Source organism: Dromiciops gliroides, chromosome 1, assembly GCF_019393635.1.
Source record: "Dromiciops gliroides isolate mDroGli1 chromosome 1, mDroGli1.pri, whole genome shotgun sequence".
NCBI lineage: Eukaryota > Metazoa > Chordata > Mammalia > Microbiotheria > Microbiotheriidae > Dromiciops > Dromiciops gliroides.
Window position 1 is genome coordinate 440,279,453 of NC_057861.1, and position 17,933 is coordinate 440,297,385.

Below are 17,933 nucleotides of genomic sequence, written 5' to 3' on the forward strand. Positions count from 1 at the left end.
ATTGTGTACTGACCTCCGGGACACTCTTTTTCCTCAGTGCATTCAGTGTTTGACTCACAGTCCTTCTTTCCTCCCCAACTTGGCAAGAAAACCCATTTGGGGTTTTATTGGCAGATACTGGAATGGTTTGCCATTTCTTTCTCCAGCTCATTTTACAGATGAGAAACTGAGGCAAACAGGGTTAAGGGCCTTGCCCAGGGTCACACAACTAGTAAGTGCCTGAGGTTAGATTTGAACTCAGATCTTCCCGACCCTAGGGCTGGCGCTCTATCCACTGTACCACCTGGCTGCCTTGCCTTCATGCTAGGGGACATCATTCTACATATTTGTACTCTCTTAAATACCCTAATCTCCCAACTCCTCACTTTGCTCATTTCTTATAACCCCCATCTCAGCTACACATAGAAATCACCATACTCTTGATCTTTTCATCACCCACAAGTGCTATATATCTATGTTCATTAAGTCTGAAATTCCCTTATCTGGTCATAATCTATCACCTCTTCCTCTGCCTTACAAGCCCTAACCTTGCTCTTTATCCTCATTAAGACTTCCAACCTTTCCACCCCTCAGCTCTTCCTCAGGCCATTACCCCATACACTGGCTCTGCTCTCCCCTTTTCCCTAGATAGCAGCTAGGTGATGCATTCCATAGAGAACTGGGCCTGAAGAGAGGAAGACCTGGGCAAGTCATCACTTAACCTCTGTCTGTCTCAGTTTCCTCAGCTGTTAAATGGGGGTAATAATAACACCAACTTTCTAGGATTAAATGGGATAATATTTGTAAAATGTGTAGCACAGGACCTGTTGCATAGTAGTTGCTTAATAAATGCATATCTCCTTCTTTCCTTCATTCTTCTTTCCTTCCCTTCCTTCCTCCCATCATTCCTTCCTTCCTTCTTTCCTTCTTCTCCCTCTCCCTTCCTTTCCCCCCCCCCACAAATCTGACTCTTCTTCGCAGTCTCCTTTGGGGGATCTTCATTCATCTCCTATTTTCTAACCTCCAGGGTCCCTCACGGCTCTGTTTTGCACCTTCTTCTCCTTTCTCTCTATACCCATTTCACTTAGTGATCTCATCACCTCCTATAGATTCAATGATTATATCTATGCAAATGAGTCTCAATTCTATTTGCTGAGCCTCAATCTCTCTATACACCTCCAGTACTGTAGCTCTAATTGCATGTTGTATATCTTGAACTTAATAAATGCTAGTTGATTGCCTGAGACAAAAGGACAGATTAATTATGGAGTAAAAGACTATTGTGGGTGCCTTTCATGAAAGGCACTATTTCCCTAAGTTTTCTCTTTCTTTCTTTCTTTCTTTTTGTTTTTTGTTTCTTTTTTTGCAGGGCAATGAGGGTTAAGTGACTTGTCCAGGGTCACACAGTTAGTAAGTGTCAAAAGTCTGAGGCTGGATTTGAACTCAAGTTCTCCTGAATCCAGGGCCAGTGCTTTATCCACTGCAGCACCTAGCTGCCCCTCAAGTTTTCTCTTTCAAGCCTTTACCATACTAACACACCTCTTGATCTTGGCCACTCTGAGCATCTAATCCTGCCTATTTTTTTTTCTCACTTCCTGCTACCCCTACCAGAAGAGCAAGTGGTTTTTCCCAAAAGAGGGTCACAATTGACAGACCAAAGGTCAAAAGCAATAACCAACCTTGCTGAAATGTTAGCTACGGTCTCCATCCAAGCCATAATCTGGCCTCCAAATGTATTTCCATGATGGTTTGCATGGGGTGGCAGGACAAGCTCAATGCTTTGTACCCAGGTATCACCAGTTGATACCATTCCGTCCTCCTGATCACAGATGACATCTGAAACATGAATGGGAAACATTAAATTCAGTGGCTGTGTTCACCGGCGTCCCCAGGGTGGCAACTCCCTCAAGCAGAAGGCTGACCCCTTGTTGTCTATAGAAATGAACTCATTCCCTTCATAAATAACCACCTGAGGAAGCAAACAAGTTTCATTCTGGACACGGGTAAGTTTCATCTTCATGTGAGGGGTTAAGATAACAAAACTGCAAGTGTTTTCTTCTTCTAGAGACAACTGTCCTTGGCAGATATGTTTTGGATTTCGTATTTTCTTTTTGATTTCATATTGCAGCCATCTTGCTCCCTAGTAACACTTCCCCGTTCAGAGTTTTGGTTGGAAGAATGGATAAATCCTAAAGTGAATTGAAGATCTGAGATATGTGTGTACAGCCACTTCCCCTCTGGGGCACAGTGACGGAGTGTTCTAAACCTCTCCGAATGAGAGTGCCACTTGCTATGGAAATGCTGTTGGGGGGGTTTTAAAAAATGCTGTTACGAGCAGAAAAGACACAATGCCGCTGTATATCTCACTGTCCTTCTGCTGCTTTAGAATCATATTGCCTTCATTTACTGACAAATTGGTTTTTACTGTCAACAATGGAGAAATCACTTACTCTGGCTGCAAAGAAATAAAATGTATTCAATTATGCTTCCTGCATCATCAAGTGAATCACCAGCTAGGCTTCAATCTCCCAAGTGTTGTTGTTTGGGTGGATGTGTAATTCAGAAAGCACATATCCGGTGGGTTTGGCCAGGGACAGAGCTCAGTTTGCAATGTGAGAAGAGCGGCATAGCCATTTAGGTGGGAACTGCAAGCTCATCTGGTGTGGAAATTCCTAGAGAGGCATGCATACAGACTGTAATGAACTTACTTTGGGTCTCCATAAAACTTCTCTGAAACAACTTTCCTTGGCGTATTTCCCAGTAGGCCCATGGGGAAGTGACTACTGACAAGCTACGTTCTTGAAGTCCAGATTTTCATTTATTTTACTCTTCTTTTATGTCTCCATTTCATCACATTTCATTGATTTATCCAAAGACGTTACTCACAATAGGATATTTGGTGTTATCCTCTAAACAAAATGGCCACAACGGGCTCCATCTTCTCTCATGACTTCTAGCTACAAAGCTCTGCCAACTCATGCTGAATGCCTTTGTCATCTCTTCATAAAGGGCCTTCATTTGGAGTCCACACATGGTCAAAATGAATTGGGCTCACTTATGAGATCACCGAGTTAGAAGACATTGAGTTCAATCCCCTCTTTTTATAGTTGAGGAAACCAAGGACCAGAAAGCAATTCGGAAAAATCAGGAAGAAAAGAAAATACCAGCTGTCACCCAAGTTATCTGAAATGCCCATCTACATCACACTAAAACATTTTGCCTACCATGTCTCAAAACTCAACACCTTTATGAAGGCTAACCCTTTCCAGATTAATCTTCCCTGACTCTGGTCTCACCTTTTCATTTTCCAGGATACCCTGAAACCTGGAATATAATAAATTATATAAATAAATAACTATATGTATGTATGTATACATATATATAATATAATGTGCAGATGTGATATGATATATGAGCCCTATAGCCCTTATGCAAACTATATCCATTTCACACATAGGTATCTACTAGAAAATGACAATGAAGGGGGCAGCTAGGTGGCGCAGTAGATAGCACTGGCCCTGGAGTCAGAAGGACCTGAGTTCAAATCCAGCCTCAGACTCTTAGCACTTACTAGCTGTGTGACCCTAGGCAAGTCACTTAACCCCAACTGCCTCACACACACAAAAAATGACAGTGAAGACTCTGCCCCAGAGTGAGGTAGTAGAAGGCTCTGACCTCAGAAGAATAATCACCTCTGCCTTTTTGAGAAGCTGCATGGCATGACATAGTGGAGAAATTTAGCCTCAAAAGCAGGAAGATCTGGGCTCAAGAACAACTCTGTCCCCTACTTGCCATGTGACCTTGGATCATTCGGGGCTTGTCTTAACATCAAGGTGTTCTAGCAGCTCTTGAAGACATAGGTTCTTCACCTTTTTGGTCACAGACCCCTTGGTCAATCAGGTGAAGGGCCTCTTCTCAGAATAATGTTGTAAAATGTATAAAATACATAGGATTTCAAAGGAACCCACTTTTACTGACATAGTTATCAAAATACTGAGACAAACAAATTCATGGACCCCCTGAAATTTATCCATTTACCCCTTGGGCAGGGCCTGTGGACTCTAGGTTAAGTACCCCAGCTCTAACATGGTAAGTTATAGAGAAGGTGTGTCCGCCTACAATGGAAGAAAGATATGAAATCACAAGTATAGTTCTATATATACACACATAGATATGTATACTGTGTGTATATATATACATGTATGTACATATATGTATATGTTTTCATAAATACATAGGCATGTGTGCGTGTATGAGACTCTAAACAGTTGTCATGAGTTACCCTCATCTTTATGCTCTCTGTATGCCCATCCTAATGCTGCACCAGCTAGGTGGCACCATAATGCACGGGGCACTGGACCCGGAGTCAGGAAGACTAATCTTCTTGAGTCAAATCTGGCCTCAGACACTTATTTGCTGTGTGACCCTGGGCAGGTCACTTCACTCTGTTTGCCTCAGCTTCCTCATTTGTAAAGTGAGCTTGAGAAGGAAATGGCAAATTACTCCAGTATCTCTGCCAAGGATACCCTAAATGGGGTGGTGAAGAGTCAAACATAACTGAAACAATTGAAAAGCAAAAATCCTACCTCTCCCTTTGAATATAGCATGATGCTCAAGTTCATGGCCTTCACCTTCCCATTTCATTTGTCCCTCCTCCTCCCACTTAATGCACCACTGCTGTCCACACACACAGTGCTCATCATCAATCATGAGAGACTGACTAAAGTTATCAGGTAAAACAGTGTGGCTCTTCCATCACCTTCACCTGGGTAAATTTGCCCATAAGGTGGATGTCATTTCCCCTAACAGAGCATCCTCTTCCTTCTAAAAGCTCTCTGGCCGAGTGTCCTTTCCAGAGAAGCAATCAGCATTTGCTCTGTCACCGAATGCCCGTGTCTTTCATGGTTTACATCAGGAGAGGATCTTGCTCAGTAACAAAACCCAAGTCCAGCCCCTGCCCAAAGGAGATCCTGAGGACAGAAAAAGCCACTTTCCAGAAGCTAACCCCCGCCACCCATTTTCCAGTACCTCTGCAGCTACTTTCACCTTGAGTGAAAAAACAAAGACAGAATCATGCCTATTTTGCTAACTTTGAAGAAACTTGGTCCAAATGTCAATATAAATCCTGCCCCAGTTTTCTGGGATTTATGGTCTATTCTTGTAAGGTTAGTATCTAAACTCACGGGACGCGAATATGTGGTTCAGTCGTCGTGTGAGGCTTGATCCCCAGAATAAGGACAGAAGAGCTGTAAAGGTTAAACACCATAGGTCTTTAATTGAGAGGCCCTTAGCATTCAAGTGTTTTCATTGATATTTTAGGTATGTTTTTCAGGCACATGCTCCAAAGTCCCACTTACTGTGAGCACAGACTTATTTGTCATGTTTGGGTCAAACATCTCATCTAACAGCCAAGAAAACCTCTACCCTACCTGCGGTTGTTTGTGCTCGTCTGCGCAAATTTGTACTTTGGATGTTCTTAAGTATTATATAATACTGACAGCACAACTTGACATTTCAGTTTGATGTTTTCAAGGTAGTTGGAAAGCCAAAGATAATTACAAAGTACAAGGGAAAGAACAAGCACTTTAAAGTCAGAGGACCTGAGTTCAAATTCCAACTGTGATGCTTACTGTGGGTATGACCTTGGGTGAGTTGCTTAAACCCTCTAGGCCTTAGTTTCTTCATTTGTAAAGTGAGGGAACCAGGCACATAAGGGTTTTATAATCGTAAAGCTTTCATTCAGGTATGGGTTGGAACAGATGCCCACTAACGTCCCATCTAGATCTTAAACTCTATGATTTTGGAAAGTAAAAACAACGCTGGTTTTGGAAACCAGGGATCTGGGTTTGAATCTTGAGTCTGCCACTTACTAGTCATGTGATATGATGTAATTAAATAGTAAACTTAATAAATTGATAAAGCTCAAAGTGCACTAAGACTTTTGGGACACCCTGGATATCACAAACACAAAGTGCATATAGAATATGTATTCAAGCCCTTAAGGTAGGACTTTACGCTTCCACCTATAAATTGAAGAAGTTAGACCAGAAGGGCCCTAAATCTATGGCACTATGATCTCCTAGGATCATGTTCTTTGACCTTCAAGAATTTCTGCTAGGAGCATACCCTAAGGATATTAGGAGAAAAAATGAAGGTCCATCTATACAAAAAATATTTATATTGGCTCGAAACAAGCAAACAAATCCCAAACACATAAACATCTTTTATGTTCAATAAATGGAACAAACCTAAATAAATAGTAGTATATTACTGTCATAGAGTATAGCTATGCTTTAAAATGACAAGTAAGAAGTAAACAAAGAACTGTGATGAGACCAAGAAGTGATCTAGAACTATAATCACAACACCGGGATATAGTTACTGATTGTGCCTACATTTTTGTAAAATGCAACAATCTGATACACAGATGAAAAGGAGCTAAGAAAGGAATTCAGAAGCCAATGACGTGTTATCTTTTTGTACAAGGGCATGGTTGACTTTTGGCAGACTTAATAGTCTAAGAGTTTATGGTTTTAGGTATGAGCTAAGGCCTTATTTTATAGGCTTGTTTAATTATTTGTTCTTGTTTATGGCTATTGAGCTTAGGATAAAATAAAGCAAAACAAAATTTCAGGTCAGTACCTTTGACATGGACTAAGGTCAACGGACTAAAGATTGATATTTTTCTTACATGCCTGCCAGCAAAGAGCTAGGCAAATACTAGCTCCTCAGTAAATATTTAATTGATTTGCATGGTTAATAATAACAAGGAATGCTCATTTTACCTCTTTCAGTCTTCCATGATATCAGAAAATTTCAAAAGGGTACCAAGGCAGTAGCCCTCATACCCACTCCTATCCCAAAGTGCTACATGTAGAAAGGAGTCTGGAGTGACCTGATTCCTTTGTCTTTCTGGGAATTGTGGTCCTGAGATTCAGCTCTCTGACAAGCTGCATTTGGGACACAAAACATCTTTTTTAAAGATGATGTCCCACCTTCTAAGTATGATATCTTGACTAAAGCAGAAAGAACTTGGTATTTTCTCAAAAAAATATTCAGTAATAGAAATTTCCCTTAAGCACTACATTTAAAAATAGTAAGTGCATTTGCAAATGCTTTACTAATGTATGCAAATTGCCCTGACATTAGTAAATGCCTTAATTTTTTTTCAAGCTAGTTTAAAAAAAATTATTCCCACTGTACTTTGAAGTGCTTGATGGGCTCGGAGTTGACCCAGTTTTCTCAGATGGCTGATGTTCTGTTACTTCTTTGTAACTCTATATTCATTCTCACTTATTGCAGCATAAGAACTGATTATTATTAGCCTGTTCTTTCTCTTAGGTAAGTTCCATTAGAACCACTGCCATGTGAGGTGGCTCTCTAGCCTACACTGCTGGACAGTGATAGACTTAGAGGTAGGAAGACAAGGGTTCAAATCCCACCTCAGATACTTATTAGTTGTGTGATTCCTGGCAGGTTACTTAACCTCTCTCAGCCTCAGTTTCCTCATGTGTAAAATGAGGACAATAAAACCTTCAATATTTATCTCACAGGGTTATTGTGAGGATCTAATGAGATAATGTTTGTAAAATGCTTTGTATACCTTGAAACTCTCAATATTTGTCTATTATTATTTCATTCTCATATTTGTATAAGGTTGAGATAGAAATAGTTCTGACACTAGTCACCACACTGCTACTGCTACTGGGTTTTTTTTTTAATATTTAATGTTCTCTAGACTATTACACAGGCAGATAAAGCAACTGCCTTTTCTACTGAATAAAAGTATTTGGAGGGAAAGTTGAAAACATCTTTGTACAATGCTCCCAGCTGGAGATAAAGCAACAAAGATGCCAACATATCCTCTTGTGCCCACATAATTCTGATCTCTGTAGGGTCTTTATATTTTGAAATCTTTTTGTTCTGTGGTATGGGGATTATTTAAGAAAATTGATGCAGTTATTATCGTCATCATTATCAACATAATCAACAACAAACTAGAAACCCCAGTTGTCCAAGGTAACAATAAATCGGCCTTCAATGGCCTTAGTGGTCCACAACATGGTGTTAAACTCAAACAGAAACAGAGGCCACTAATGCATACATAAGGATTCCTGTGAGCCGCATATTGTCTTAGTTTTTAAATATAATATTATCTATGTTTTATTGTATTTTTATTTATTTCGTTAAATATTTCCCAATTACATTTTTTTGTTGTTGAGGCAATTGGGGTTAAGTGACTTGCCCAGGGTCACACAGCTAGTAAGTGTCAAGTGTCTGAGGTCGGATTTGAACTCAGGTCCTCCTGACTCCAGTGCTGGTGCTCTATCCACTGCACTACCTAGCTGCCCCTCCTAATTACATTTTAATCTGGTTTGGGCTGCATTTGGGAATGTTCAGGGCTGTACACAGCTTTAGGCCAAGTGTTTGACAAATTAGCAATAAGAGCTAATATTGCTTTGAAATATAATCAATGAAATTCAATGAATAGGGGCAGCTAGGTGGCGCAGTAGATAGAGCACCAGCCCTGGATTCAGGAGTACCTGAGTTCAAATCCAGCCTCAGACACTTAACACTTACTAGCTGTGTGACCTTGGGCAAGTCACTTAACCCCAATTGCCTCACTTAAAAAAAAAAAGAAAGAAAAAAAAAAGAAATTCAAAGAATAAATTTTTTTGATCAAGAAGATTTTGGAATAATTTGCTCCTGATCAGGAAACTCCATCTAACAATACAGATCTGCACCTACTCTGGAGTTCATTGTCTTAGTTGCCTGGCCTGCTCACACTCGGGGTCACACAGCCAAAATGTGTCAGATATAGGCCTTGAAACTAACCCAAACAGGACTCAGAGGTCCTTTCTATCTGCTTTCTATCTGCATTACCTCTTTTTATGCACTTAGAGAGAGAATAAAATTTAAATTATATATACACATAGTTTGAAAAAAATGTTATTCTAATAAAGTTTATGACATGTAGCCCTGACAACCAATTTCCTACCAGACAGAAACTAAAATATGTTAATTGCCTTTATCTATATTACCGTGGCTATTAACATTTGGATGATTGTATCTTGATTCTGTTTACTTGTTCATCTGAAATGTATCTCCATGCTCTCAGTATGAGTTGTAAAAACTGCTGTCCAGAGTCCTCTGCCAATGACTGGCATTATTTTCCATAATTCCTGAAAAAAGTAAACTCTTACCTAAATTGTCTTGCTTTTGAACAGGAGAGGGACAAGGAGGTTTGATACATCCTCTCAACCTCTCAGGAAAGAATCGGTCTGACAATTTGAATAGGGAACACAGTAACAAGCTTACTAACTAATTACTGTAAGACCAATTAAATACTTCATTTGTGTGAGATATTTATGGGAATTTCTTTTAATAGTACAGTATAGGGGCAGCTAGGTGGCGCAGTGGATAGAGCACCGGCCTTGGAGTCAGGAGTACCTGAGTTCAAATCCAGCCTCAGACACTTAACACTTACTAGCTGTGTGACCCTGGGCAAGTCACTTAACCCCAATTGCCTCACTAAAAAAAAAAAAAAAAAGTACAGTGTACCTTTGTTGGTCTTTGCTGAGGTGGGAAGCTACTTCCATAAATAAATTAAAGTAGTCTGAACCCAGGATCATATAAACATAACACCCAGAAAAAACAGTTGCTCTCTCTACTGAGCTGGTCTCTGCTATCTTTGTGGTGCCCCAGTCCGTGGTAAAAAGCTGAGAGCCAGGGTGAGTAATGGCTTCCGAAGGACTTCCCTGTGGCAATCTGGAGGCAAATTTGGAATGATACAGAAACAACTGAATTGATGCAGTGAAAAGAACACTGAGCTTCGAGTCAGAGAGCTTGGCTCTGCCACTTGCTATCTTTGTGGTTTGGGAAACCAATTTAATCCCTTTGAGCTTCGTTTTCCTCATTTTAAAGTGAGGGGGGCCCTTCTCACTCTAAGCCTATTGTGCCTATATATTACTCAAAAAGACTTATGAGCTTCATTCACTTTTCTAACCAACTGTGGGCTCCATTAGTGGCCTATTTATGCTTCTTCTTTTCAAAGTTCAGATTTGTAGTTGTAAGAAATTCTAGACATGCTTTCTAGACACCCGTACGAAGTAAGGAAAGGTAGCAGAGCTCAGGGCATTGAACGTACTGCTAATAACAATTTTAGGAGTCGTATTCCCCCTGAAGGATTGACAACACTTTGAAACAATCATCATTCTTCTATCTTTGGTGAGCAGTTACATGTACCAAAGGAATAGCCCTTAGCAAGTTATCTTTCTGCCATGGCAAGTCTGACTAAATATACCATTTGGCATCTTTAAAAAGATTCAACAGTGTAAGGAATGGCACTGGGGTGTTTTGGGGGCTGGCTGGCTTCATGGTGGTGATGGATTAATGAATGGTGCCTTTGTCTAAGGTTATAGTCAGCCCTGCCTAGTCTGGTTTTTGGATATGCTAATTATCAGAAAGTTTTTTTCTTACACTGTGCTGAAACCTGCCTCCAGGAAGAACTACTCTTAGTTCCATCCTTCAGGGCCAAGCAGAACAAGCCTAATTCTGCTTCTACCCCTTAGCTCTCTGAAGACAACATTTATGTTCCTCCTGAGAAGCTCTCTTCAAGCTTCATATGGCAAGATCAGTCAGTCAGTCAATAAACATTAAGTGCCTACTATGTGTTGGGCAGTGTGCTAAGCACCAAGGATACAGAGAAAGGTATGACCATCCTTGCTTTCTAGAAGTTCATAATCTAATGGGGAGACACAAAAATGCAAACAGCTATGTATAAATGAGCATTTTTACAGGATTAATTGGAAATAATCAACAGAGGAATGGCACTATTTAGGGAGATTAAAAATGGCTTCCTGTAGAAAATGGGAAGCTATCTCAGATTTGAAAAAAGCCAGGGAAGCTGTGAGGTTACCAATATTTTTGCTATTCTGGTCACTTTCCTTGAGACTTGCTCAGGTTTTTCAATATATTTGCTAAGATTTGACTCTTAGAACTAAGTACAATTCTCTAGATATGGTTTGACTCGAGCAGAATTCAGCAGAATTATGAGCTCCCTCCTTGGGGTCTCTGTCTCCCTTAATACAGACTAAGATTGTATCGGGTTTGTTGGCTAGCATGTACTGTTGACAAATATTGAACTTCCAGTCTGCTAAAACTCCCAGATCATTTTCTGTGATCTACCTAGACACATTTCCTCCATCCTGTATTGTGAAGTTAATATTTTGAGCTCAAGAAAAAGACTTTATATTTATCCCAATTAAATGTAATTTTATTAGAACTGGCCCATAATCTAGCTTGATTGAATGCTGACTCTGTTGTCCTTCTCAATTTTATGCCAGCTGCACATTTGCTAAACATTCCACCTTGCCTGTGATAGAGTCTAAGTCATTGATAAAAATATTCAGTAGCTCAGAGACAGTTCCCTAGATACTTCCCTCCAAATTAACTCTGACTTTTGTTGTTGGGCAGTCATTTCAGTCATGTCTGATTCTTTGTGACCCCATTCAGGGTTTTCTTGGAAGAGATACTAGAGTGGTTTCCATTTCCTTCTCCAACTTATTTCACAAATGAGGAAACTGAGGTATATAGTGTGAAGGGACTTGTCCAGGGTCACAGTAAGTGTCCAAGGTCGAATCTGAATTCAGGTCTTCCTTACTCCAGGTCCAGTGCTCTATCTACTGCAGCACCTAGCTGCCCTAACACTGACTTTTCTTTGGGAAAAATAAACCAAAACAAAACATTCACTAGTCTTTGTATTTGGTCATTCCAATGGTTCTGAACCTGCTTAACAATACTATGATTTAGTCTATGTCTCTCCATTTCATTTACTACAATGTCATGAAGGACTTTTTGATTTTCATAATGCTTTTCTGAGGTCCAGGCATGCTCTGTTGACATTTCCCTGACAATTCTCCTGATGGTAACCCTGTAAAAAAAGGAAAGGCATCTAGTCTACCATGATTTTTCTTGAAAAAGTCATTCTGGTTCTTAGGGATCACTGTTTCCCTCTCTAAATGTACAAAAACAATCTCTTCACTAATATAACCTAGAATTTTGTCAGGGATCCAAGTCAAGTTCATTGACCTTTTATCATTTGTATACACCCTGCATATTTTGAAAAACAAGACATTTTCCCTCCTGTTCAGGGGAGTCTCTACCATTTTCTATAATTTTACAAATCTCACTGATGATAGATTAGTAATCACATTCTCTAGTTCTTTCAGCATGTTGGAATCTGGTTTACTTAAACCTACTTACTTTAATTCTTCAAGGGCAACTAAGTACTCTCTTACTAACTGGTATCTTTTGTTTTAACTTCCTGTAACCTATTTTTGTTTTGTCTTTCCCAATCCAGAGCTTTCCCCTTCCTTGAGAAAATAAAAACAAAATAAAGAGCAGAGTACTTTGGCTTCTGGTGTTTGTTATCTTCCTCACATCCACATGGAAGAGTGAGTGGTCCTATCCTATCTTTGGTCTGAAAAAGCCTTTTTTGTCATGGTGGTTTTGATTGGAATTTCTTCTTCATTGCCAGCCTCAGCTCATTTTGAGCTTTAATACTCTTGATAGTGTCATGGGGAAAATTGGTGATGGGGCGGGGGAGGGGGGGTCCTTAGGTATTCCTCTTTAAAGAATTACACCCTCTCACACACGAATCCAATTAGAATAAAATAATCTTCTATTTAGGCACTAGAGAAAGACCAAGAGAGAAGCCAAGGACTTCTCTCAAGGGGAGATGGTTCAAAGACGATTCTCTAAGATACTTATCTCCTCAAACAGGAGAAAGGTAAAAAACTTTTATAGATGGTAGATGGAGTGATCACGTTGCCGGTGGAATGTCCCTTATTGGGAGTGGATTGGGAGAAGTTGGGTGAGGGGTGGTTGTTCTGATTTCTGGAGTTAGCTCTGTCCCCTGGTGACAACCAGGCAGCAGCCATTACTATTGGGCTTATCTCCCTTACTTCTCAAGGTGTGTCTGTCCTTTAGCTTCTTAATGAGTTACCCCAGACCCATGTCCTTTAGTTTAGCTGGCCAGTTTAAACGTTAATAGTCCCAAATTCCTTGATATGTCCCAACCCCATAACAATAATATTTTTACAGGATTTTTATACTGATCCATAGTCTCTTGCCCTTGCTTCCAAATTCTAAAACAATTTTTGAAACCAAGTTGGTTATCAGTTCCCTAGCAATCTACATCAGTCTCTTTAGGCAACTGCTCCCTTTTCTTCTTCATCTCAGTTGTCTTCATATTGTCTATCATTTTTGAGAGATCCATCAGCCAACTTCTCCTAAAGAATTTTAGACCATGGAATCCTACACCACCTTTCTCTGGACACTTGGAAATCTACTCTCTGCATATCTAGAGTCTCTGTTTACTTCCCAACTTAACCTTTCTCTTTTGAAACCTTTACCTCGCATGTTCAGCAGCGATATTCAGGAGTGTACTTTTGGTATTCTTAATGCCTCCCAATTTCTCATCAAGGACTTCATAATCCCTAGGAGCTGGAGAATAAAATGGCAAACCACTCCAGTGTCTTTGTCAAGAAAATGCCAAATGGGGTCATGAAGAGTCAGATATGACTGAAATGACTGTATAAAAACAAAAGATCCCCAGAAATACTGTCTGGATTCCTTCTGGAACATGAAAGTACCTAGGTCTGGATAGAGTAAGCTGATGGGGCAAGAAAAAGTGTGCTCCTTTATGGACCTTAGGCATTGTCAGTCATTCCAGATCTGTAAATGGAATGAAAAGTAAGTTCTGGAGGGTCTCAAGGTAGGAAGCTGGGACTTAACCTAGGTACAATAGGAGAATAGAATTGTGAAACTGAAAAAAACAAAGACAATTGGCCCACTGTACCCAAAGGAGAAACCCTAAGGCTTAAGATGGTGCCATCATGATGAGCCATGTAGACTGGGCCTGGATTTGACAGAGACACCAAGCAGATGGGCAGTGGAACTTCACTTAAATGGAAAACCCAGCTCCATCTACGGCTAGGGAGTATTCTAAAGCCCAGAGGTGTCAAACTCAAATGGAAACAGATGCTACTAATCGGTACATAAGGATCCCTGTGGGCCACATGTTGACCTAGTTTTAAAATGTAATATTATCCATATTTTGTTGTGTTTTTATTTATTTTGCTAAGCATTTCCCAATTACATTTCAATATGGTTCAAGCTGCACTCCAGAGTGTTGAATTACCAGATGAAGTGAAAATGTATGGGCCTCTGAAACATAATACTCTTCATTTTGTAACCGTTCAGTCTGGGTGTCCACAAGGAGTGTTACTAACCATCAAACCTGCTGCTCTCCCTCATCAGGCTTTGGAAGGTGTCCTCCTGCTGGAGTCTGACTTTCCTTCTCTCTGAAGCCAGATCATGCTCCACTTGGTCTTGTTCTGTCAGGAGGGTGACGGGCTTTAAACGAACCTAAAAAACCAGAATGGGCAACCTCAACAATTGTGCCCAATGGTGTAGCTGCACACCCGATTCCAAGCATAATATGCAGAACGCTTTTCAAAATATGTTTCCCTGGTGTGAGGAGAGGACGTCCATTTAATTATCTTAGGCTACTAGTTTTCTTTTGTGTTTTCAAATTACTTAAGTCTGTGTTGATTTTTAAATGAAAGGAACTGGGAAAGACCTTCCATCTCTCATCTCCTTTCTTTTGCCTAGGCTGTCCCCTCGTTCTCTCCCTTAAACTCTGCCTCTTAGAATTCCTACTTCCCTTCCATGTGCCCGCTCCAGAGATGCTGCATTCTGCAGGAGACCTGTTCTGATCCCTCCAGGGGCTCATGCTGACCCCCTCCTCCCCCCAAAATGTATTTTGTATTTCATTTTGTATTTCACATGAAAATGTGCTCCATGAGGCAAGGCATTATTTTCATTTCTGTCTTTGGAGTTCACATTTATATGGTGCTTTATGATTCACTTTGCTTTTCGTATTCTGAAGTTCAATCAATCAAAATTACTCAGGTGAGCCTCCACATACAAACTCTTCACAGAATTTTGTTATGAAAAGTTTTTCAAATCAAGTTAAACTCAACATGCATTTTTATTAACTACAATCTAAGCACTAGGAATAAAGTGCTGGGCTTGGAGTCAGGAAGATAGGGGTTCGAATCCTGCCTAAGACACTTACCTCTGTGACTCTGGGCAGGTCATTTGACTTCCCTCATTCTCTTTCTTTTCTTTTTTTAGTGAGGCAATGAGGGTTAAGTGAATTGCTCAGGGTCACACAGCTAATAAGTGTCAAGTGTCTGAGACCAGATTTGAACTCAGTCCTCCTGAATCCAGGGCTGGTGCCTTAGCCACTGCACTACCTAGCTCCCCCTGACTTCCCTCATTCTCAATTTATTCTTCTGTAAAATGGGGATTGTCATAACACAACAACAATATTAGCAATATTCCTCTTAGGATTGTTGTTAGGATCAAGTGACACAATGTATGCATTTTTCAAACCTTAAGTGCCATATAAATGTGAGCTACAGAGATAAAGATGAAAATATCTCCTTCCTTCAAGCAGCTCACACTTTGCTTTGAGGAAATAACATATTCGTGGATAAATAAATACAAAGAATTCTGTGGGAGGAGTTTTACATAAAATATGGTACCTAAGCTGATTTTAGAAAGAAGCCAGGGATTCTAAAAGGTGTAGGTAACAATGGGGAGCAACCATGGCATGAAGAATACTGTGTACAAAAAGAATGGAATGAATAGGATCTCATCTCTAGTTCTTTCATCTATGTTGACATAAATAATTTGAAAACGCAAAATAAACTGTTATTAGCATAAGATGTTCAAATTGAGAATTTTTCTCTTTACTACCACAGATACTTTGAAAAGTTTTCAGAATATAATTACTATTCTGTTTTGGGGGGGATTTCTTAGAAGTAGGTGCTGAGCTATAACTTAACATATAAATCCATCAGTGGGGTGATGAGGGTTCCTAAATGGTATATCATGTTTGGATGGCATTAAAAAATGCGTCCAGAGTAGAATTGTTTTGGTCAAAATATTCCTATTGTTTAATAGGAAAACAAAAATAATGACTGTGTTGTACACTGCTTAGCACACAGTAGGCATTTAATAAAGTCTTGTTGACTATAAAAAAAATGTTAAGTGCTACCTGACTTTTATGACACCTGGACATTTGATGGATTTAGAGGTGTGGTGCCATGTTCCCCAGTTTGAAGGCCTGCCTGATGGAGCTGGGCCTTGTTAATCATTGCCAATTTCATCCTGAAACACAGCTACTATCAATTTGGACAGAAAACAGTAGCTGCCCTGGGTCACGAAGGACTTTAAGTTCAAACCAGGCCACTGATCTTTCACTTACACTCTCAATGCTGTGTGAATGAATGGGAATTTTGCCAAGGGGAAAATAAAGTTAGGCTATATCTAAGTGCTTTAAGATAAAGAGCTAGCTGAAGCAAAGAATGATGGCAACACCCCAAGTCAGCAGGCTTCTAAGAGAAGGTTTTCAAAAGGAATTTTGGGGGGGTTCAGTCTGGATGGGATTTAAGCATTCCAATTTAACATATTCCCATTCTGTGCAATTTTTAGGGAGAGAGGGGGAAGCAAGGGAGAGAGGTTGATGGTATGTGGAGTTGCTCATCTTTGGATGCTGGGAACAGGGGTGGGGTGTCTGGACATTACTTCTTGCTTCCAGAAAGAGAGTGGGGCCAATGCTCTAATCCCTATTTCCGCCCACTTTCTGCCACGTAGTTCCTAGGCAAAGGGGACTTTGTCCTGAGATGTTCTCTGATGTACTCAGTATTTAAACTTTTGACATTAAAAACATGAGAGACATAGTTTCTGGGTAATTTAATCATTTTATTAATATGGCAGGCAGGTTATTAATAAAAGGAGGTTTATGCATCTCTCTCAGACCAAAGGCCCCCTTCCTCTCAATGGGGTCACAGTTCACATCCCCTTCCCACTGTAGGAGGTCCATCGCATAACAATTAAATCTAATTAGTTAGCACCATCCAGATCTAATTGGTTGACATGATTGGAGGTGAGTTATATTAAAATAAAGTCTGGGGAAATGTGACTCAGGTCACTCATTTCTTGGGGAAGATGACATCACAGAAAGAATGTAAGACCGCCACTCAAGCTGTTTTCCACCTAGGTGTGATTTAATCGCATCAGTAACTCCTTGGACTATCTAGAAAATGATCTGTCTCCACCCAAGAAACCTTCATTAATTTGTGTCTGGTATGACCCAGATGAATCTTACCTTTCTTTGTTTTTGTTTTTTGGTGAGGCAATTGGGGTTAAGTGACTTGCCCAGGGTCACACAGTTAGTACGTGTCAAGTGTCTGAGGCCAGATTTGAACTCAGATCTTCCAGACTCCAGGGCCAGTACTCTATCCACTGCATCACCCTTGAATCTTACTTTCAAGGACTTAAGTGGGGGGGGGGTGTAGAAGAAAGGACTAAGAAAGAAGGGGAAATCACTGGGTGCCCCAAGATTTCAATTATTAATAATTATTTCTCACTAGGGCATCTGTCTAATTCCACTGACTGCATATATTTAATATGTACCTAGTGAAAAAGGTCCAGTTGACACTAGTTATTGACATGTCTCCCTCATTATATTCCTCATAAATTCTTTTTGAGGACAGATTATGCAAATTGAAGGAAGAGATTGTGTTTTTGTCTTTGTATTCTGTGTTTAGCACTGCACTTGGCATATAGTAGGTGCTTAATAAATGCTTATCAATGGACTGACTCACCTTTGCTTTTAATACTGACTGGGAAATATGAGTTAATTTTTGCAAAATGCTTTGCACAGTGCCTGGCACACAGTAGGCACTGAAAAAATTCTTGTTCTCTTCCCCTCTCTCCCCTAATAACTGGTATTTTTATGGCACTTTAAGGTTTGCTGAATGCTAAATACATAGAGTGTGTGCAGGTATGTATACACACATATATACATATATATATAC

General features: G+C 40.0%; 1 protein-coding gene across 2 annotated transcripts in view; it reads right to left on the bottom strand.

Annotated features, from left to right (window-relative positions):
• ACOT12 (acyl-CoA thioesterase 12) overlaps positions 1-17,933 on the bottom strand; it is a 76,526-nt gene that overhangs the window by 38,247 nt on the left and 20,346 nt on the right. For both annotated transcript variants that reach the window (XM_043967655.1, XM_043967650.1), the window contains 2 exons: positions 14,274-14,409; positions 1,659-1,815 (listed from right to left, as the gene is read on the bottom strand). In XM_043967655.1, coding sequence (XP_043823590.1) covers positions 1,659-1,815; positions 14,274-14,409 — 293 coding nt within the window. The remainder of the gene's footprint in view (positions 1-1,658; positions 1,816-14,273; positions 14,410-17,933) is intronic.